Raw genomic sequence first — 24,253 nt, forward strand, 5'->3', positions numbered from 1 at the left:
AGATGAAAGTAAATTTTGTATTTCATTTGGAAATCAAGGTCCTAGAGTCTGGAGGAAGAGTGGAGAGGCACAGAATCTATGTTACTTGAAGTCCAATGTGAAGTTTCCACAGTCAGTGATGATTTGGGCTGCCATGTCATCTGCTGGTGTTGGTCCACTGTGTTTTCTGAAGTCCACAGTCAACGTAGCCATCTACCAGGAGATTTTAGAGCACTTCATGCTTCCTTCTGCTGACAAGCTAGATGCTAATTTAATTTTCCAGCAGGACTTGGCACCTGTCCACACTGCCAAAGGTACCAAAAGCTGGTCAATGACCATGGTGGTACTGTGCTTGATTGGTCAGCAAACTCGCCTGACCTGAACCCTATAGAGAATCTATGTGGTATTGTCAAGAGGAAGATGAGAGACACCAGACACAACAATGCAGATGAGCTGAAGGCCCCTATCAAAGAAACCTGGGCTTCCAGACCACCTCAGCAGTGCCACAAACTGACCACCTCTATGCCACGCCGAATTGAGGCAGTAATTAAAGCAAAAGGAGCCCTTACCAAGTATTGAGTACATATACAGTAAATGAACATACTTTCCAGAAGGCCAACAATTCACTAAAAATTTTAAAAATGTTTTTTTTTTTTATTGGTCTTATGAAGTGTTCTAATTTGTTGAGATAGTGAATTGGTGGGTTTTTGTTAAATGTGAGCCTAAATCATTACAATTAAAAGAACCAAAGACTTAAACTGTCTGTGTGCATTGAATTTATTTAATACACGAGTTTCACAATTTGAGTTGAATTACTGAAATAAAAGAACTTTTCCACGACATTCTAAATTTATTGAGATGCACCTGTATACGCAAAGAAAGAGGGCGGGACTTTTATTCTCACTGTAATGTTGTTGCTGCCGCCGGCGCCATGTTCTGGATACGCTGTGTTTCGTTGTGAAAGCGAAACTACTTTGTTTGGGCTTCCAAAAGAGGACACAACTAGAAATCAGTGGTTAAGTTGTATTTACAACACTGTTCCAGAACAGTTCAACCCAAATATTCAAGTGTGCAGCACATTTTACGGAGGACTATTTCCTGAATCTGGGAGTAGCCTGCCAGCTATGCTCAAAGACTGTTTCTATAAAGTGGGGCAATTCCAACTTTGCAAGGACAGTCTGGCGCTTCTGACTCACAGCCTGTAAGTATGTTTTCATATTTAAAGAATTTGCCACTGACTATTCAAATGCGATTTTTGAGCTGTGTAGAGTAGTGCTTTGTTGTTTCTCCGATCACAAATGCAGACATGGTAATGTTTACGCAGCGCGGCGCGATGCAACGCAACGCGTAAAAAGACAGTATAAGTCATTATAATCAGTAATTATGTCCCCACTGGATGCAACAAATGCCTCGTTTGTAATGGGTTTTGTTGTTTTTGTGTTGTCGCGCTGGGACACGGCATCACAATACGGTAAGGGGCGTACCATTTCTGTCTCACGCTTGAGGTATTCGGCCAATCACAACGCACTAGATAGCTGGCCAATCAGAGCACGCCTTGCTTCTCAGAACGATGAGCTTTGTAAAAATCAGCGAGTTTCAGAAAGAGGAGCAACAAAAATGTACAGTATGTGGAAAATAATGTGTTTTTTGAACCTTAAACCGCATAAACACATTGCATTACACCAAATACACAAAATAATGTTATTTTTAGCAACGTCATATGACCCCTTTAAACTTTTGGTATATTTTTATATTTCTTTTTTTTTTAACAACAATTTTTATTTTCAAGGATTGTCATACAGGTTAAGACAACAGTTCAATTTTTCATTATATATTTTTATATTTCTACTTCACATCTTCAATATTGAATGTATGCTTGAAAAAATCTGTCATGAAAACAAGTTTTATTACGGCCACTATTTTAATTTTTGTATGTTTATAAAACACACTGGAAGTAGACACATAGTTCTGTTATCAAAAAGTTGCAAAAATGTGCAACTAACATGTTTGTGCAACTCTGTTTTTAGTTGAGTGTTGATTATTAAATACATTTTATTCATTAATTTGATAAATGTAAAACTTTAAACAATTAATTAAATAATTCAGTTTTCTTAAAATCTTGATTACACTTTATTTCGATAGTCCATTTTAGACATTCTACTAACTATAAGTAACTTTGTAACTACATGTCAACTAATTCTCATTAATTTGCAACTACATGTCTACTAATTCTCAGTACGGTAGGTTTAGGGTTAGTAGAATAAGTTGACATAAACTTGCAAAGTTTCTCATACTCAGCATGTTGTATGTTGTGGACCCATCAAAATAAAGTGTTAGAAGATATTAAGCAGACAGTCTACTAATACTCTAATGACTGCTAGTTGACATGTAGTAAGTTACTTACTGTTAGTAGAACGTCTAAAGTGGACTATCGAAATAAAGTGTCACCAAAATCTTAAATCTTAAAATGGGTCAAAATATTGGTCAATTAATTTAATCAAATACCAGGCACTAGAGAAGGTATAGAACCTTATATTTAACATATATATATTTAACAGCACTGGAACGGACCGATTAGAGGCCAGAACAGGAACATTTTATATAATATGCATTTTATCATTCTAAATACGGCATTCCATTATGTTAATTCTACACTGTCAGGACGTTTAGTTGTATAAAAATATATTGTGTATTTTTCAAATGGAATGACAATGACAGAAACCCACGCATAAATCCTGGTCGATGTTCAAGTCTTATTGTGTACTCATAGTGGAATTACTGGGGATGAGAGGGATGTGTATGACTGCAGCACGTCATGGTCAATAGGCTGCATCACTGGAGTTCTGATGCAGTGATGACAAAAGGCCCCTGTCTTTATCTCAACACACAGAGAGATCACAAAGGCTGAGCTATAGAATTAAGTCAAGGATTACAAAGGATGCATGATGTGGAGTCTGTAAGCAGACTAATTCACCTCACAAATGCACAGTAATCTCGGCTTTCATCGAAAGATGACAACGGCAGGAATAAAAGATGCATGCTTCAGTACGTGCACACTCTCACACACCTCCTGTTTATTCAAAATACCACAGTGCTGATTGCAAGCAGTTTTAGTTCACTGCTGTTCAGAACAAAATCTCGCTAGAAATTAATGTGCAGTGCTCAAATCTAAACAGAAAAATCACACAAAACAAATGGCCTATCAAGGGCATCCTGAACATTAAAATTTGATTAAGCCAAACAGGCGTCCTGTTGCATTATGCAGGGTCTGAATTCATTTTCATATGGCTCTACACATTGAGAGACTAACTAATGAAATAAGATAATTGTAAGACTTTAAGATTCAGTTTGTTAACATTAGTAATTTTTTTTTATTTTTATTTATTATGGTAAGAATTTGCAATAAAGGTCCTATTGTTTAACATCAGTTTATGATTACATTTGTCACATAATTTACTAATCTTTGTTATTGTTAATTATTAAAAATACAACTGTGATTGTTAGTCCATGTTAGCTCAGGTTCACCGAATAATATTACCAAGTACTTTACAAATAACTAATGGTAAATTTAACATTAACTAAGATTAATAAATGCTTTTTCATTGTTAGTTCATAATGTAGTTGAATAATGTTAACAAATGAACCCTTATTGTAAAAACAGCAATTATTCATTTAGGTTATTGTTGAAACATTAAAAATGCATTAGTATAGCAAAATAACATACTAAATGCTAACCTTACCAAGTTTTACAAAGATCATTTCAATGTTTATTTAGGTTTGTGATAATGTCTCAAAATGTCCCAACTACACTTACTTTCAAGGATTTTTTCTCGGTCGCTTCAAATTTCTTGCCTCCTGAGATTGACGTGACACGTCGCTATACACTCCAGTTCTCTGTGCTCCTCTCCCGCTCTCAGAAATATCTGACAGGAGCACAACAGAGGTCCTCATCAACTCCCTTTTTGTGCCCCCGCCCCACGCCCTCTCTCTTTCTCTCGTCTCTCTGATTGTCTCTCAAGTCTCTGACAGTAGTAAACACTGTGGCTTCCCTCACTCACACTACACAAGAGGAACTAGAGGTGAGATGTGTGCGTGTATGTGTTTGTGTATGCACAGAGGATGAGGAGTGCTACACTACAGCACAGTATTCTCCAGTGCCTTTTATTGCTGAATCAGAGTTAACCCAAAGCAGAGGTGACATTGCTGCAATTTCCCCCTTGGCAATGAGACAAGTCTGCACACAACAAAGAGAAAGAAACACTGCTGTAAATACTGTTTAAATGTTGTGTTCCTCTAAAGTCAACATCAAATACTGTAGAAATGGACATACTTTGCGTGATTTACCAGTTCACATTTTAATGTTGCGATGTAGCAGAAGTAGCAATGGATCTTTTCATCTGTCATAACGATTATTGATAAAGAAAACATGTATGGCAGGGACATGGTTCAACAATCCACTGAATGTTGATTGGAAGGAGGCAGTCGAAATGAAGAAAGCGGCTGGGTTAAGCAGACTACATGATTGGAGAATTCTGGCATACATCACCAGAAGATCAAATTATGCCATTTTGATTAAAAAATAAATAAATGAACACATCTGGATAAATTACTCACAGTAAGATCAGTACCATTCATTTATAACAATTTCCATTTCATCCTGACTTTAAAGATGTCAATTATTATCATAATCTTACAAATCATTTTACATTGACATCACTGGATAATGTTAAGCAATAAGATTTAAGCATTGTTTTAAAAAACCTTCATTATAGTACGTAATGCCCAATTTTTGCAATCCACTTCATTACTGAATAATGGATAAAATCAAGTCACGCCCTACATTTTTTTTTCTTGTCAAACATCCTGTTTCAGATGGAAATGAGTTGTCATGCTAGATTTATCCACCATGCAGAATCCTAGAAAACTGCATAACAGTGACTATACACTTAGTAATGAAAGCATATTGATTCATGTTTTTTTTAATTACAAATCATATAATACAAGAGAATCTAAAATGCTGAAATTACACATTTCCTTTTTTTTCTCACTGAGTTAACTGGTTAAGAAGAGCTCTTATTTTGGACGAGATATCACAATAAATGAACAATGTCACATTATGGAAGTAAAATGGCTTGCAAATGCAGTTTTACATCATTATGATAATGTAACAGTGAGATGGGAATCAAATTAACATTTATAAAAACCAATTATAAACGAATTAAAAACTTTTAATGCTTTTCCTATCTAATAAGCTTATAAACAGAACTGTCAGACTTGTAAAAGACGACGTGTAGTTCCGACAAAATGAAGTAAAAAACAAATCTGCCATTTTTGATCTCATTTATAATAAGAAAGACGGTGTCAAATTAATATTTATATAGTCATCTGAAAGACTCCTCTCTTGTAAAATATTGATAAAGAGACTATCACAACTGTCTAGCTCAGCCCCTCTGTCTGTGGTCAGCATAATGACTGACAGAGCAGTCTGATTCTCGCTTGCATTTTAATAAAGGCTGATTGCACGTTATCAGTTTAACACACTCACACAGAGACACAGGAAGCTCGCTGCATCTTCTCTCACACTCACCAGGAGCAACTGAGCACTGCTGAAGTGCCTCCAATAGATGTATTACCTCTGAATTATTCTCTCACATCCAGCTCTCAGCAGCCCCTGCGACTGTGCTGGCTATGGTGCACTAAAAATTATAAATACTGCATCTAGTAGCTTACATTTGGAGAACAGCCATCTAACTGGCAATTAAAGCAGATAAGAAATGCCTGTTGTAGTCCACGCTCAGTATAGGCACAGAGATATTCAGTAAGAGCAGTAAAACACAGCTGTATTTAACCGCATTGTTCTGTTCCCCTGCATGACTGTTTCATGGCATTCCCGTCCAGTTGGTGATACTGAGAAATCCTTCAAGCACAGCAGAATCAATACAGTCAATGAGGATTAGATTTACAGAGGCAGAAGGGATAGCAATCTGGTGTGTGTTACAGAACCTATCCAACAGGTCAATATTTTATTCTATTCTATTCTACGTTATTTACAACCCCAAATAACATGCTGCTGAGGGATTGGGACAAAACTCTATTATCTTCCATTCCTTAAAGTCTGTATTGAAATCAGCAACATTTTAAACCCCTTATATGCCAGTGACACAAAAATAAACATACTTGTGGTTTTTACATTACATATGATAACATGTAATGATTTTTCTGTGTGAATTGGGCCTATAAATGGTGGGAATGGGCAAAAACTGTGAAAACTAACAAATACCAGTTTGTAAAACTAGCCAGCATCTGCTATTCCTGCTGGAAAAACAGCTAAAACCAGCCTGAACTGGCTGACTGGTCTAAGCTTGACTTCAAGCCTGGACAGAGCTGGTTTAGCAGGCTGGTTTTAGATGGGTTTTGAACACTTCTTTAGCCGGTCAGGCTAAGAGACCAGCCGAACAACAGCCTGGCCAGAAAGACCAGCTAGACCAGCTTAGGTAAGACCACAACAAGCTGGTTTTGGCTTTTTTCTCAGCAGGGATGTGAAAGATATTCAAAAAAAAAAAAGAAAAGTAAAGTTCAAATTAAGTATAGACTACTAGTTAACCTATAAACATGGTCTACTAGTTAAATCCATTTTAGACCAGTTGCTAAGATCAAAAACATAGGCTATCTACCAGTTTAAGCTGGATTTTCCAGCAGGGTGGGCAGCAGTTTAGTGTGAGAGAGAACATTCAGACTGCATTATTGTAATAAAACCAGCAAAACAACTTCTTATCTTGTTTTATTCAGCTGGCTGGAGTTTAAATAAGGTCATCTAAAGTGCAAAAACCTTTACTCAGAGTAACCAAATCTATCAAAAAAATAAATAATAATTCCTCTTCATCTTCCCAATGGAAATTAATGAGTATAACTATGGTACCCGCGATTGGTTTCGCCCCAATGATAATCGCGAGATGTTGCCAGGTGTAGCTATATAACTTTTATCTTTTTTCGTTTTCTTGGTAAATTTTGTCATTATTTATAAACAGGCTAATTTAGGGTAAACAATTAACAACCCAACTGACCTGTCGTCACAAAAGTAGCCTATGTATTTAAATTATATTCAAATAATCTCACTGTTAAATGCAAATCGCAATTTGTTTATTGACGTCATCATAGCGTACAGTAAAGCGCTATAAAGACATAACGCAGTGGTTAAAGGTACATATGTCAATTTATTGTGCTTCGGTTCAGTCCAGCAAACACGAATCTTTGTTTGTGACTACACTCCTGTTATAGCACAGTGTCAGGGCTAAAGAAGGGGGCTCTCAGAGTAAGAAACCGCCCCTTCTGCTCTCCTCACTAAAGTAACCAGCTGCATTGTTCAAATAGCACTGCAACAGCTTCTCCTCTCTGTCTTATTGCCAAGTGCCTCGCTCGACCGCGGCTGCTGTAAATGACCGAAACAAAACACCGTCGCTATCAACACGCTGATATGATAAGTGTACTCACGTATCAACTTGGTCGGGTGTCTTTTGTTCAACAATCTCCCGATCACAGCTCCCGGGATATGAAGTTGCTTTCGATTTAGCAAAAGCCGATGGCACTCGAATCAGTCTGAGTCCTGATGTTCTAGAAAAGTTTCACTTCCAACATCGAGCTGTCAAAGATCCTCGCGTTTCGAGGCTTCAGGAGCGTGTAGTGAGTGAAAGCTGGCTTCATCAATGTCACTGCTGTGCGTCGCTCACGGGTCTATCCGAGCAAGCATGTTTCTGCCTCTTATTAGGTTGAATGATGCTCGGGCTGTATTTGGCGAAGGAATCTCCGCATCGTTTCAGTCTCTTGTGAGTCAGTTTGATGGAATATATCTGCCCCATCCATCCCTCCCTCTCTCTCTCTCTCTCTCTCTCTCTCTCTCTCTCTTCCGCACTGCTGACAGATCCCCGAGCGAGCGAGCTTCAAACACTACAGCCCGTCACATGCTTATTGTCATCATCTTCCGGTTGTTAGCAGCTCTACAGATCCGTCAAGTGAATTAGACGGAATTAAATTGCGTTTCTTATCATGTGTAACATTACCACGCCGACAGAAAGCTTGGATGAACTTCACGATCCATCAAACATTTCCCTCTCTTTTACTACGGTGGGGTCCTAAAGCCCGCCGGGTTCATGGCACACTAGTCTCAGCTTCAGACGCCACGCCTACAGACCACCTCCTGCCTGTTCTTTAATGTCTTATTCATACTGCACACAAAACTGAAACACTTTCTGATCAAATCTGATTGACTAGCTTTACACAATGTCCAAGAAACACAGGTGTTTGTGCATGTGTTGTGTTTTTATGGAAACTTGGTTGATGCACTGAAAACTTTTAAAGGAATTCAGAGAGGCTAGCAATAGCAAGATCCCACCCTCCCTGCAAATCCAAAGCCACGCCTCCTCCAAAACACAGGAATGAGCCCAGGCAGACCAGAGTTTAACCAGCAACACAATGAGAGAAGGCGTTGGTGGAGGGCTGAATGCAACGCTGTCAGATAACCTCAGGTCTCATTCACCCATGAGAAAACATTACTGTACAAAGCGCATAATATTAAAATAATAACGCCTTCCATTCTCACTCAGTCTGCAAACGGAGCTGGTGGATGTTAGAGACCTTGCACTCCTCCACCTTCCGTTTGAGGATGCCCCACAGATGCTCAATAGGGTTTAGGTCTGGAGACATGCTTGGCCAGTCCATCACCTTTACCCTCAGCTTCTTTAGCAAGGCAGTGGTCGTCTTGGAGGTGTGTTTGGGGTCGTTATCATGTTGGAATACTGCCCTGCATCCCAGTCTCCGAAGGGAGGGGATCATGCTGGGAGGGTGATATACTGATATGCTTCAGTATATCACGGTACATGTTGGCATTCATGGTTCCCTCAATGAACTGTAGCTCCCCAGTGCCTGCAGCACTCATGCAGCCCCAGACCATGACACTCCCACCACCATGCTTGACTGTAGGCAAGACACACTTGTCTTTGTACTCCTCACCTGGTTGCTGCCACACACGTTTGACACCATCTGAACCAAATAAGTTTATTTTGGTCTCATCAGACCGCAGGACATGGTTCCAGTAATCCATGTCCTTAGTCTGCTTGTCTTCAGAAAACTGTTTGTGGGCTTTCTTGTGCATCATCCTTAGAAGAGGCTTCCTTCTGGGACGACAGCCATGCAGACCAATTTGATGTAGTGTGCGGCGTATGGTCTGAGCACTGACAGGCTGACCCCCCACCCCTTCAACCTCTGCAGCAACGCTGGCAGCACTCATACGTCTATTTCCCAAACACAACCTCTGGATATGACGCTGAGCACGTGCACTCAGCTTCTTTGGTCGACCATGGCGAGGCCTGTTCTGAGTGGATCCTGTCCTGTTAAACCGCTGTATGGTCTTGGCCACCGTGCTGCAGCTCAGTTTCAGGGTCTTGGCAATCTTCTTATAGCCTACGCCATCTTTACGTAGAGCAACAATTCTTTTTTTCAGATCCTCAGAGAGTTCTTTGCCATGAGGTGCCATGTTGAACTTCCAGTGACCAGTATGAGAGAGTGAGAGCGATAACACCAAATTTAACACACCTGCTCCCCATTCACACCTGAGACCTTGTAACACTAACGAGTCACATGACACCGGGGAGAGAAAATGGCTAATTAGGCCCAATTTGGACATTTTCACTTAGGGGTGTATTCACTTTTGTGGCCAGCAGTTTAGACATTAATGGCTGTGTGTTGAGTTATTTTGAGGGGATAGCAAATTTACACTGTTATACAAACTGTACACTCACTACTTTACATTGTAGAAAAGTGTCATTTCTTCAGTGTTGTCACATGAAAAGATATAATAAAATATTTACAAAAATGTGAGGGGTGTACTCACTTCTGTGAGATACTGTAAATACATTTAGAAAACTGATAGTGCCGGTCCTTGATTCTGATTGGTTGAGCCGTGTTCAAAGCTGCTGTGTGTTGCTTGGCAACCACTTTCTTCCAACCACAACTGTTTCTGAGGAACTACATTGTTTGGTGGAAGAATACTGTTTTTATTAATATCATTTACACTTTATTTGTTCTATTTTATTTTGTGAAACCTTACTACGTATATGGAATAACCATTTTATAAAAGCAATGAAATTACATATTTGTAACTCTTCACATCCCGATAGCAATCTCAAAGTTAAGTTGTATAATAAAGCAATAAGCCCCAAGAAGCCATGGTTTACGGTGAATTTATAACAGCTAATTAAGGGGGGTTTAGGTACTCCGCTTCGCATCGTGCCTAACAAACGCCCCTTAGCTGTTATAAATTCACTGTAAACCATGGCTTCTTGGGGCTTATTGCTTTATTATACAACTTAACTTTGAGATTGCTATCGGGATGTGAAGAGACTTTCAAACAGCATAACAAAAAATAGTTTTTGAACCAAATCACCTACTCTGCCTTTAAGGATGAATTTATCTCATGAATTTCAGTTCAGTCTATATTGAATTTCCCAATGGCAGTTTGGTTGCAGCACTTAATATATATGGCCAATTATATACTATATATATATATATATATATATATATATATATATATATATATATATATATATATATATATATATATATATATATATATATATATATATATATATATATATATATATAATTCTGGCATACATCATATATATGAAGAGTTCATTTGCAAAAACAGATAACTCCGTTTGAACCATTTTCAAAAATCATGTTTTTCATTGTGCATTCCAATTAATATCAATCAAACTGCAGTTTGGTTATTTTGATCAGGTAAAAATAACTAAAAAATACTAGCTAACTAACACAATAAAACAATGAAAACATAACAACATAATAAAAAACATGATTTTTGGAAAAAGTTGGAAAGAGTTCTCTGTTTTTGCAAATAAACATATATAATACACACACTTATATATTTTATTACATATTTTATTACAGGCTATCATGTATGGATGTGTACATTTGAGTGTTATTTTAGTATCACTGAGATTAGTATTGCAATATTAATATTTAAAAAATAATATTCATTTCTATTTTTTTTTAATTAGTTTTTATTTATTTTATTTCAATTTTATTTTTAGTTATTTTAGTGTTGACTATCAAGTTTTTATATTTTAAGTTAAAGCTTATTTCAAGTATTTTTGTTTTAGTTAACTGCAATAACCCTGTTATATACAATAATACACACACATATACATATACATACACACTATACACTATTCAATAATATGACAACAAATATGTAATTTCAAGCAGAATTATGGAGTATTTTCATAGAGATAAAATAAAGTGGATGACACTAGAAGCCTTTTTTTTTTTTTGTAGTACACATTCATGCATACACAAAATTCGATATATATTGCAAAAATAGTAAGAGTATGGCATTCTGAGCATAATCCCCCACCCTCATAAGATTAAAAGATTATATGAGAGAAAACCTGATCTAAAGCCATTGTGCTTTTAATATACAGTTAATTAGACCTATTGAAAGGCAAGGTAGCTGAACAAACAGCCTTATGCCTGAGTGCCTATAAATTTGAGAGGTAATAGCACCATGCCCCATGGGTAATGACAAGCGAGTTCATTTATTCAAAAGGTCAAACCCATCTGTTCCTTTTACTTTTGCCTATTACAGACTAATCTGAGTCTACAAGATGCTGTGATGTAAGTAATGGGTGGTGAAGTAAGTTAGCTTGCATGTGCCAGTGGGGATAGAGGTTGTGTTGTATCTAGGTACCCATAATGCTGAGAAAATTTTTGTCTTGGGGGAACGTTTGGAAATTGCAGCACTTGTCATGGTGCTCAAGGTGCAAAGAGGACAGAGAGCTAATCAAATGTGCCACTGCCAAATGATGATTACACGCACATCCAAAGAAAAACACATTCACTATCACACACAAGACACATGTAGGCCTAAGCATACACAAGGACTCATTATGTAGCTACTGTGCAATTTTCTTTTTTTCCCCCTGCCTTTTCTCTCTCACCTTTTACCAATGAGTGTATCCTTGTGAGTTCCATTCTGTCTTTTCATAATAATACTCTGAATGTCTGCTGTTGAGTTTGCTATGACTCATACCAATAATTGAAACCAGTGCTTTTAATATGCTCGCAAAACAAGAAGAGAGAAAGGGGTAAGAGACAGAGAAGCAAGAGATATAGACAAAGAAGCAGTGGGGAAAAGATTGGGGGAGAGAAGGAAAGAGGGATTGGGTGTCAGAGTGATTTATCAAGCTGAAGGAAGAAGAAATCAAAAGCCGATCCATAAGCCTCGAGCACAACTGCGACAAACAGGCAGCTTTAGAAAGCTTTATGTTTGAGCATTGAGAGAGAAGAGAAGAAAAGGCAATATGGTGGGATTATTACATCATTTCTCAGGGCAGTCTCACTAGCATAAACTAAAATATATGGCTACTTCAATTTGATACAGTACAGCAAGAGAGTCATATGTTGATTCAGTAATTGCTCTGACCAGTTCAGTTCAGTGAAGTTAGACTTATTCAAACAGTAACTCGTCCTTTTGAATTTCTAATTAAATAGTTTGGGAATCAGACCACACTGATCACAATGTTTTTGATTCACTAAAAAGAATCCGCTTCTAAGACTCATTCATTCATGAATCAAACTACACTGGTTGAGCTGTATGGTTTTGATTCACTAAAATAACTAGCTCAAAAGAGTCATTAATTCTGGAATCAGACTACACTGGTCATGTTTATTTTTTGGGTTTTTTTATTTACTAAAAAGAACTGGCTAATAAGAGCCAATCATTTAGGAATCGGTCCACAGTGTTCACACCGTAGGTTTTTGATTCACTAAAAAGAATTTACATGTGTGAATCGGACTACAAAGGTCGCATTGCATGTTTTTAAAACTAAAAAAGAACCAGGTCACAAGAGTCATTTGTTTGTGTATGAATTCTTTTTGCCATTGTAAAAGTGGATAAACTGTTGTCTAAAAAGTGGTCTACAGACAATAATGCAGTTGTATTGCTAAACTTCTAAAGATGACACAGAGACGAGATGACACAGAAAGACGAGATGACACAGATAACGTCAATATGCTGCTTAATTATAGGCTCGTTATTGACAAAAGAAAACAGATTATGTCACTGAATTGCTCACACCTCCACTGAGTGACCAAGCAAAATGTCAAAATTATTGTTTTGATGGAGTTAGTCCAATATATAATTCAGTGGATCCAGATACAAAGTATATATTACTCAGAGATGGAATATGATTTTGACAAAACAAAGGAAAAAATATGTGCAGTTATTAATTTTGAATAAGGTGTTTAGATGCATGCTTATAAAGGGATCACAGCTAGTGTGGGAAAAAAGAATAAAGCCAGTATTGGAAAAAATAGGCGTATTATATAATATGGCTCTGGCATACTGGGATACAACAAAAGAAAAAATGAGAGGAGAGATGAATTTTAATACATATTAGAGAAGGCTGAGAGAGAGAGAGAGAGAGAGAGAGAGAGATGACGGATAAATTAGGCCTCAATAACAAATCTAAATGTTATCTAATTCTAATATTAAGCACTAAATTACCATGTTGCCCATCTATATAAGATTACATTTGTTATTTAGAGATTACAGCAATATTAAAAGGATAGTTCACTCAAAAAGACAACAAAATTTCTATTTTTGGGTGAACCATTCCCTTAACAGCATAATTTGTTAGCCAACAAAGCCATATATAATTGGATTTGCTTGTTTTGCATCATCTTCATTATGTATATATGATTGTAAATAAAATGTAATATGATACACTACTGTTCAAAAGTTTGGATTGATAAGTCTGTTTTTATTTTTATTTTTTATAATTTCTTATGCTCACCATTTACTTATTCAAAAAACAGTAATGGAGTAATATTAGGAAGTATTATTACAGTTTAAAATAATAATAATTTTAATTTAAACCGATTCATTTTTAGTAGCCAGCACTCTAGATTTCAGTGTCACATGATCCTTCAGAAATCATTATGCTGATTTGTTGCTCAAGAAACTTTTCTTATTATTATTATTATTATCTTATTATTATTGTCAATGTTAAAAACAGTTGTGCTGCTTAATATTTTCGTGGAAACCTTGATACTTTTTTCACAGCATTTATTTGAAATACAGTGGGGCAAAAACGTATTTAGTCAGCCAGCAGTTGTACAAGTTCTCCCACTTAAAAAGATGAGAGAGGCCTGTAATTTTCATCATAGATATACCTCAACTATGAGAGACAAAATGAGGTAAAAAAAAAAAAAATCCAGAAAATCACATTGTAGGATTTTTAAAGAATTAATAGGTAAATTCCTCAGTAAAATAAGTATTTGGTCACCTACAAACAAGCAAGATGTCTGGCTCTCGCAGACCTGTAACTTCTTCTTTAAGTGGCTCATCTGTCCTCCACTCGTTACCTGTATTAATGGCATCTGTTTGAACTCGTTATCAGTATAAAAGACACCTGTCCACAACCTCAAACAGTCCAACTCCAAACTCCACCATGGCCAAGACCAAAGAGCTGTCAAAGGACACCAGAAACAAAATTGTAGACCTGCACCAGGCTGGGAAGACTGAATCTGCAATAGGTAAGCAGCTTGGTGTGAAGAAATCAACTGTGGGAGCAATTATTAGAAAATGGAAGACATACAAGACCACTGATAATCTCCTCGATCTGGGGCTCCACGAAGATCTCACCCGTGGGGTCAAAATGATCACAAGAACTGTGAGCAAAAATCCCAGAACCACACGGGGACCTAGTGAATGACCTGCAGAGAGCTGGGACCAAAGTAACAAAGGCTACCATCAGTAACACACTGCACCGCCAGGGACTCAAATCCTGCAGTGCCAGACGTGTCCCCCTGCTTAAGCCAGTACATGTCTGAAGTTTGCTAGAGAGCATTTGGATGATCATATGATCAGATGAAACCAAAATAGAACTTTTTGGTAAAAACTCAACTTGTCGTGTTTGGAGGAGAAAGAATGCTGAGTTGCATCCAAAGAACACCATACCTACTGTGAAGCATGGGGGTGGAAACATCATGCTTTGGGGCTATTTTTCTGCAAAGGGACCAGGACGACTGATCCGTGTAAACGAAAGAATGAATGGGGACATGTATCGTGAGATTTTGAGTGAAAACCTCCTTCCATCAGCAAGGGCATTGAAGATGAAACGTGGCTGGGTCTTTCAGCATGACAATGATCCCAAACACACCGCCTGGCAACGAAGGAGTGGCTTCAGAAGAAGCATTTCAAGGTCCTGGAGTGGCCTAGCCAGTCTCCAGATCTCAACCCCATCGAAAATCTTTGGAGTCCGCGTTGCCCAGCGACAGCCCCAAAACATTACTGCTCTAGAGGAGATCTGCATGGAGGAATGGGCCAAAATACCAGCAACAGTGTGTGAAAACCTTGTGAAGACTTACAGAAAACGTTTGACCTCTGTCATTGCCAACAAAGGGTATATAACAAAGTATTGAGATGAAATTTTGTTATTGACCAAATACTTATTTTCCACCATAATTTGCAAATAAATTCTTTAAAAATCCTACAATGTGATTTTCTGGATTTTTTTTTTCTCATTTTGTCTCTCATAGTTGAGGTATACCTATGATGAAAATTACAGGCCTCTCTCATCTTTTTAAGTGGGAGAACTTGCACAATTGGTGGCTGACTAAATACTTTTTTGCCCCACTGTACATAATCATTAATGTAAAAGTCTTTAGTGTCACATTTGACCAATTTAATGCATCTTTGCTGAATAAAAGTGTTAAAAAAAGTCTTACTGACTGTATTTATAAATCTATCATTTGTTGTGCATGTTTACATGATCTAATAATCTTCAATATCGCTCAAGAGAGCTAGGTCATTTGTATGGCAGTGATTGGGTCTAGTGAGAATAATTAGCCAGGTTTAAAGTCTCTGTGGCCTCAGAGTGTGAAGACTAGCTTGGGTCAGCTCAATTAGTGCAACTACGGGCCCCTTAGGATTGGCCCCGAGGATGACTTTTCATTTTGTTGTTGTCACCTGTGGTCTGATCCTGACACCTGCCTTGGTGCCCAAGCCCTATTCAAATACAAAACACAAACATACATAGGCCTATCTAATGTATTATATACTGACCTAAAATGCATTGGAGTTTACAAAACACTTTACTAATTGAGCAATAAAAGCTTAATTAAAGAAGCTACTTCATAGTTATTTTAATTCTATGAATGCTGAGTTAATTGATGATTATTTTCTCATTTAAGTTTCATCAACAGCATTTGAAATGTATTGGCTTTCAATTTCAGGAATAAAGCATGCATTTTACTTAATGTTAGACAACAAATAGTTGAGTTGCGTTTTTGCTTATTCTTGATTATTGTGACAATATACAGGAATACATTATATTTTTGTCAACATATGCTGTCAAGTTCATTATAAACTGCACAAACAAATAGAATTCTAAAGTCTGTTGCAGTCTATTTTAATACCGTCTGGATCTGGTTTCTGCCCTCCTTCAGGTCTCTCCTGTAATACAGATTTAAACCTCAGGGGGAACAAGCTGATAAACCACACCATTTAAACAAAAGCAGACATCCTGAGTTAAATCCTCATAAATAAATACAAGACAGATGATATACCGTTCAAAAGTTTGGGGTACTTAAGAGTGTTTTTAAAGAAATTAAGTCATTTTATTCAGCAAGGACGTATTAATGAATCAAATAGGCTCCTGACAGCAAAAACACTTATAATGCTAAATAGGTTTAAAAAATAAAGGCAGTTCTTTTGAACGTTCTATCCATTAAAGAATGCTGAATATGAAGCAGCACAACATTTTCAACACTGAAATACTAATTCAGCTCCAAAGGATCATGGCTGTTCACAGAAATAAATGGCTTTGCTGTTTTATTACGTGGAGACCTTCTCTGCTTAGTGACTGTACCAAAGGACTCAGCCGGTTCTCTCCAGTCAAACCTTACTTTTTGATGAACTGACGAAGGACTGGAGGGACCTGCGTCTGATTAACTATCTTGAAGTTGTCAAAGAATAAACGGCATGTGGATTTTCAGTAATTACGATGTGCTAACTACACCACTGACGAGAATCCTTTTAGAAACCACTCAAACACAACAGACGAGTTACTTAAATAGTTTTATAACATCATTGAGAATCCCACTGCGTCTCTTTACAAATCAAGTGAAGACAGGTGCGAATGTGAAGCGTTAAACACACCAGTTACCCAGCCCGAAATATTTATGATATTACAGTGTCACCTGGTGGTAACTAGTGTGCATTGCACTTACAAATCCAAACCTGTTTAAGGGTACGCAAGAATAAAGCAGCAACAACACCATGGAAATAAATTAGAAGATAAATAATCTTTATTGGACATGTCTTTTTCATATATATAAAATTATGTATCCACAATTAATATTACCAAGGCGTTTACAGAGAATTCTTTCTCAGTAGTGGGTGCAAAGCTCCAGCCGGTTTGTGCGCAGGCAGAAAGACAGCTGTCCAGTACGAACGGATCATCTCAGGACCACACTGTGCTCGAGAACGAATGGAGGGAAACATCACTACAATCTTTTGTTAGCTTTCCTGATTGTCAACCTTTCGAGAGTGTTCATAGCGAACAATCAAGTACGTTTCAGAATGAAAACATTCAGTATTGTTTGATGAAAGCGGTATGTGGAAGAAGCACCAACAAAGGACGTTCAAGAACGTGAAAACAAATCTCGTTTTTTTTGTGTTTGCTTTTTTTAAAATATGGATTGAAATAGGTGTACAAAGTGGACGTCCAACTTTCTGCATAACACACAGACTGTACCCACACCAAGCCCTTCAAGAGAACGACTTCATAAGCCAGTATTGACTACTGGACGACACTCTGTGTGAACCACAAGATGTTCCTTTTCCAGAACAATCAATCAAACAAAACAGACAAACAAAGAAAAACTAAAAATCCTCAGACATTCAAACCCAATTATAGTTGCAAAAATGATCATTAGCACAATTCTTATCTTTATTTTACAACTCCTAAACTAAGTTTAAAAGACACAAAAACCCTGCAACCTTTAAAAACAAAATGTAACAATGAATAAACAACCTCCACTATTCTACAAAATATTCTCCATCCTTAGTTACTTGAACGCAGAAAGAAAAAAGAAAAAAAAAAGTTTTGCACTGTTCTCTTTCGGGTGGTGATGTTTCATTTAAGTCATTATTAAAAAAAATGAAATATACTGTATAGGTTATTAATTACAGTAACAAGGTTCCATGCAATCAGGTATTTAGCTTCTTTTTTTTTTTTTTTCCTGTACAGAGTTCAAGAGATCAGTAGTTATTAGCAAGGCTGTACAAAGCCTACACTTTCTATTGGTGCAGATGCTAGTGTGATGAATATGAGTGGCCTTGCTGCCTCGTGTCAGTACGCTGACCCTAAAGTTACATGGTAATACATTGCCATTGGAATAGCTAAAAGTGTGAGAGCACATGGGACACAGAGCGTGCCTTTTAAATAGCATTTACACCACTCACATTTGTTACTGGCAAAACAGATGATTCTATGCTGTGACAAAACGATGCTCACACCATTGTCACAGCTAACAAGCGGACACTGCGGTTTTACCACGGCAAGCATAATGACACCAGGCACAGGCGCAGTTCGTTTGCCAATTTGTCTGATAACAGCACACCAGCATTTCCCAACAGATCAATGAAGGCATATGATACCCTTAACAGCAAAACTGACAAACTAAACCACCTGGGTTCTTTCAGTCGAATACATTATTATTACTTTATTAAAAAAAAAAAAAAAAAAAAATGCAGAGTTCATCAAAACTGCAAGAAAAGCACTAGCGGTAGAGAGTCCTCCCTCTGCGGACATGATATACGGCAAGCATGTAAGCCCCACTGCGTTAAGGATGATTGTGTGTTCATGATGACTATATCAACTCAACTGAAATGAATATGAGGAAGAAAAACAAGAGCAAATTTAAAAGCCATTTGGCAGCATACGGTATTAAAGACGGATGAAAAGTGCAGTTTAGGACTGCAGAGTCTCTCACTCTGGTTAAATTTCAAAGGACAAGCAAGGAAGCGAGTGAAAGTACATTCAAGTCAGACCCCTTTACTCCATAATGAGGATGCATGTGTTTGCGTGGAGAAGTGAGTCAGAATGTTAAACATCAAAGCCGTCCCAACAAGCAATGCTGCAGATCTGGACTGCCTTTCACCTCAATGAACAAATCCCTTTCTTTCCTCCTTCTTCCCTCTCATCATATTCAAAACCTGCCGTAGATATTAATACTTAAAGCATGTGGCAGGCTGCACCACGTTTGGATCAATTTACTTGCAGCACATAGTTACTAGTGTTCATCTGGAGTTCACTCTAGAGAATAAAAGAGGTGGAGAAGAGAAGAAGTCTGGGATAGATCAGTTTGTGTTTGCGATCCTGTGTAAATATTTTGGATAGTTTTGAAATGTTTTGTAGGTAAAATATATACCTGGGCCTATTATTTCACATATACTTGAATCCAGAATGGAGTATGTTTCAACATTCTCAGGTTTAAGTGGCGATTATTTTAGACTTAAATATTGCATTTTTTTTTTCAATTCAAGTGCAATTTAAATATATCTACTGCCAAGTTTAGCCTTGTGTAAACAGTTATCTAAATGGCTAAAAGAACGAACTCTCAGCGCTGAAGGTGGCCACCCCATCTGTAAAGAGAGGAACGAGAGAGAAACTGGAGTTGACCACTTAAGAAACTGGCCATTCTGTCCAAACACGAACATTTACACATTAAAAGACGCCCTTGGTGCCATCTCTATCCTCTCTTTTTCAATTGTGTAAAGTGAAATATTTTGTTTGTGAAGTATTATGATTCATCACCCCCCTCCCCCCTCCCCCACCTCAACCCATTGTGAATTTAACCCGTAATACCCAAATGTTTAACGTCAAACCCTCTTCTGCTCCCTCAAGTGCACCAGAAACTGCCCTACTATGTACAGCAAGGATATGAAAGCTAAAAAGCAAGATAAAAGAAAACATGGTCACACAACTGCTTGACATGATTGAATTAGGCCCATGCACATGCCAACACACACGCACACACCTAATCTCTCACTCTCACACAAACAAACACACACACAGTAACATACACCACAAGCCCTGCTTGTTTTAGTGGTGGCTGGAAATGCAGCAAAGACACGGGAGGAGTGATGACAAACGTGTGTGTGAATGTGTGCATGGGGCGCAGGCTTAAGAGCTTGGAGAAAAAAAGGCAGGGGTGGGCGTGTGTGTGTTCATGTGTGTCTGGAGGAAGTTGTCCTAGAATTTCAGCTGCCGACTCTTCCTGTACCTTTCCTCCTCTTCACCTGTAGATCCGAAAAAGAGAAAGAGGGAGAGAGCAGTTATATATTGCCTCCAGGAAATGAAGACCAAAACAATGAAGGTGATTTTGAATCGGACAGGCTGTAGTTAAAGAAAATACCTTTTAAAAGATGAGAGGAGAAAGTTAAACTGCCGGAGGAGAAACAGATCAGAAGAAACAAACAGAAAATGTCAATATAAAAGAGACAGAAGCATTGACTGGAATATTAAGAACAGTCACATCAGAGACAGAGATGACATAAGCCACACATAAAGAGGGAAATGTGTTCTTGTAAGCAGGTTGTACCTTCTAAGTGGTGGCGGGAAATATACTTGAGTGCCTCATCCAATAGGATGACAGGAATTGAGATCTTGAGGACTACGATCCATTGGGAATAATGCAGTGGAGTTACTTGGAAGATCAGCTGGGGAACACAAAATGAGAAATGAGAGGTCTGAAAAAGAGAGAGAACAATGTAGCTCTCGCTCCATATTTTCTGTAAACGCCATGCATTTTGATTCTGCAACACACACACAAAACCCATTCACAACAGTAAACAGATGCCCTGTTCTATTTCTGATATACTTCAAGACAAATGGATTTGCAATGGTCACTGTATTGTTTTTATGAAACCCATTCAATGTAACTGAGAATGATGATGATAATAATAATACTAGTATTCAAATATTTCATCAAGCCAATAAAGAAATATAAAACAATAATAATACCATTGTACTGTACAATAAAAATATACTTACCTACAATAATAATAATTACGTATTATTGTAATAACAATTAATTATGCATCATTACATGCAAGTAATCCTAAACCAAACCCTAATCCTAACCCTAATCATATAGTAAGTACAAGTAGTTAATTAATATTACTCAGTACTTACATGTATAATTACACTGTAACAAGGACACCTTAAAATAAAGTGTAAACAATTTTTCTTTTTTTTTTAAATCTTAATTGGTAAGCTGTCAAGCATTAAACCAGAGAAATTGTATTTTTGGAAAATCACAGGGAGACCTTGAAGCTTTTCTTTTGTTGACAATATATTTATAAATGACTCATTACAAATTTGTGAAAATGGTTGGCGCATGTTGCATTTTTAAATGCACGTTATAAGTTACCCAAGCTCAAAGCACTTGAGATGGAGTTTGTGTGGAGCAGCACAGTGATGCACTTCAAACACTGAAGCCAGGAGCTTTTTTATTGTTGTTGCCGTGTTTTTTTTTTTTTTTTTACAACTCAAAAGGTGGTTCTGCATATATATGATCCACATAAAAAAACGAAGTTGCATTTGGAATGCCATGGGGTTAAAGTAAGTAAGAGCCCATACACACGAAGACTCATTTAGCTGTATATGTAAAAATTCTGTATTGTATCAGTGTTTCGTCCAGACGGATCTGGAGTTTTGGGAGCCTGAAACCACTATTTTTTTAAACAAGTTCCCAGAGTGGATGAATCTGAAAACCACACCCTTGTGTTTTCGTGTGTACAGCCAATCCATAATGTTTTTAAACAATGATGTTATCACCCAACATCTGGCAAGGTTTATGCATATGCTCCAAGTCTTCTTCTCCGTTTTTAGCGTATCTCTGTGGCAGAATTACAGTGCCACATCCTGGTCTGGCATGTACAATACATCGTTTCGAGTCGGTTTCAGTGGTTTTGTGTGTACATACGCAGGTATTATTTGAGATGATGCTGTTTTAATTTTTTTTAGAATGACGGAAAAAAAGATTGGATAGGGAAAGCTCTGGCTTTGTGTGGATGAGCCCTAAATGTAGTAAATGGCTAATGATTGTTTAAATAAGTAAATGACTTTCATTTTTGAGTGAACCATCTCTTTAAAAACTTTTTCTGCATTTTGCAATGTGGAAGTAAACTATTTTCTGTGAATGTGTGAGACTTCCTATTCAGATAAATACTAGAAAAATAAAGTGCGGCCAATGGTAAAACTATCCATGCTACAAATTAGTGTGTTTAAGATTATGGTTATAAATTAAAATAACATGTTAAATACCAGATTGCATTAACAAGCCACATAACATACTGTTTTTGTACAGCTAAAAAAACTGGAAGCTGATGATATTGTTAGCCTCACACATTCAAGTTACAGTTTGCCGCACTTGCTCTTACGTTACAAATAAGGTGAATAATGACAGAAAAGAGAGATTTTCCTGTATATATCACTCACCGGTAGAGGCTCCACATACAGGATGAGGAAGTGTAGAGACATGGAAAGGATTATGGCTCCCAGCAGCCATATATTCACCCAGGGTGGCATCCTCAGCAGAGACTGATTCTCTGACAGGCTGTAAGAGAGAAGAATCAGAGGCCTTGGGTCTTAAATGACTTATTTATGCCAGTTACCAAGTAATCCTTTTAGTTATGCTCACATTAAAAATGACAAAGAGAAGAATGGAAGTAGCACAAAAGACATTTAGGCCTACTATTTTTTAAGAAAATTAACTCAAGAGCTGTCACAGACCCAGCACAGCTCCACCGAGCTCATGAGACATCTGAAAGGTGTTTTACAGTAACTACTTAGACGTATTGAAAGAACACAGTTGATGCAGTGCTGTCACCATGGCAGCAGGTCTTACCTGTTAAGAGCGTTGAACATCTCTATGGTAACAAGCACAGAAAGAGCCATGGTGGTGGGGTAACGAGACTCAAAGACCTCACAGTCAATACCCTGAAACATGGGGTTTTCTTCTGTACACTGCATAAAGTGCCGCTACAGACAAGAAAAAGACAGTTTAGAGTCAATGTGGGGCAGTATCAAGAGCATCACAAGCCATCTTGAGAAGTGTTTGTTTCCTAAGTGGCATCATTCTTAATAAAACAGAAAGGCTGTGCTTTAGTGCATCTAATATATTTGCCATATCAGATGCAAGAGCAGTAAGACAGGAAAACATTTGACCCACTGATGGCAGTATTTTGTGACCTTTGAGGGACCGATGTGATATCAGAAAGAGCAGCTGTGTATATCATCCTGTGAGATCTGAACTCCCTGACACTGAACAGCTGTGTCTTTATTTTAAAATATTCTGACAAAGAACACTCAGACAACAGTTTAAACTTGTTATCGTTAATCCTTGGTAGAGCTGTTTATTCCAAAACAATCCCAATCCTCTTGAAGAAAACAACATCCTAACTTTAGAATGCAGCTAATACTATATGACTGTATAATATTTTCTTGTTAACATTTTATATTGTATTGTTAACATTTTGTATATACATTTACTCGCATTTCCACTATGTAGTGCATTTTATGACCCAATTATGTACACTGCCTCTCAAAAGTTTGGGGTCAGAAAGTTTTTTCTTTTTTTTGAAACTAATTATTCAGCATTACAATATTGATGACAATAAAAAGACAGTAAATGACATTTATTGTGACAAAAAAATGATGAATTAAAGGGATAGTTCACCCAAAAATGAATATTCTGTCATTAATTACTCATCCTCATATTGTTCCAAACCTGTAAGACCTTCGTTCATCTTCGGAACACAAATTAAGATATTTTTGATGAAATGCAAGAGCTTTCTGACCCCTGCATAGACAGTAATAAAACTGACATGTTCATGGCCCAGAAAGGTAGTGAGGACAGCGTTAAAATAGTCCATGTGACATCAGTGGTTCAACCTTTTATAAAGCTACGAGAATACTTTTTTTTGGCAGCGAAGCGACCTGGAAGAGAAGACATTGTTGAATAAAGTCATTATTTTTGTTTTCTTTGTGCACAAAAAAATATTCTCATAGCTTCATAAAGTTACGGGTGAACCACTGACGTCACATGGACTATTTTAATGATGTCCTTCCTACCTTCCTGGGCCATGAATGTGTCAGTTACATTGCTGTCTATACAGAGGCAGAAA

The 24,253-nt window shown here is 37.4% G+C and overlaps 2 protein-coding genes across 7 annotated transcripts in view; both read right to left on the reverse strand.

The window, feature by feature from the left end:
• Positions 1 to 8,085, reverse strand: part of camkk1a (calcium/calmodulin-dependent protein kinase kinase 1, alpha a) — an 80,902-nt gene extending 72,817 nt beyond the window's left edge. For 3 of the 5 annotated variants that reach the window (XM_058776195.1, XM_058776199.1, XM_058776193.1), the window contains exon 1: positions 7,471 to 8,085. The gene's annotated coding sequence lies outside the window, so the exon portion shown is untranslated. Of the gene's footprint in view, positions 1 to 3,793; positions 4,659 to 7,470 lie in introns of those variants that run through there. The other 2 variants (XM_058776197.1, XM_058776194.1) reach the window with 1 other exon arrangement.
• A 9,257-nt stretch (positions 8,086 to 17,342) lies between these two features.
• The window catches only part of atp2a3 (ATPase sarcoplasmic/endoplasmic reticulum Ca2+ transporting 3), a 66,474-nt gene continuing 59,563 nt past the window's right edge, over positions 17,343 to 24,253 (reverse strand). Inside the window, exons 18-22 of one of the 2 annotated variants that reach the window (XM_058775103.1) lie at positions 22,975 to 23,108; positions 22,566 to 22,683; positions 20,665 to 20,782; positions 20,479 to 20,507; positions 17,343 to 20,362 (exon numbers count right to left, since the gene is read on the reverse strand). In XM_058775103.1, coding sequence (XP_058631086.1) covers positions 20,503 to 20,507; positions 20,665 to 20,782; positions 22,566 to 22,683; positions 22,975 to 23,108 — 375 coding nt within the window. In that variant the 3' untranslated portion in view covers positions 17,343 to 20,362; positions 20,479 to 20,502. The remainder of the gene's footprint in view (positions 20,363 to 20,478; positions 20,508 to 20,664; positions 20,783 to 22,565; positions 22,684 to 22,974; positions 23,109 to 24,253) is intronic. The other variant, XM_058775102.1, reaches the window with a different exon arrangement.

This window comes from Onychostoma macrolepis, chromosome 05 (genome assembly GCF_012432095.1).
Source record: "Onychostoma macrolepis isolate SWU-2019 chromosome 05, ASM1243209v1, whole genome shotgun sequence".
NCBI lineage: Eukaryota > Metazoa > Chordata > Actinopteri > Cypriniformes > Cyprinidae > Onychostoma > Onychostoma macrolepis.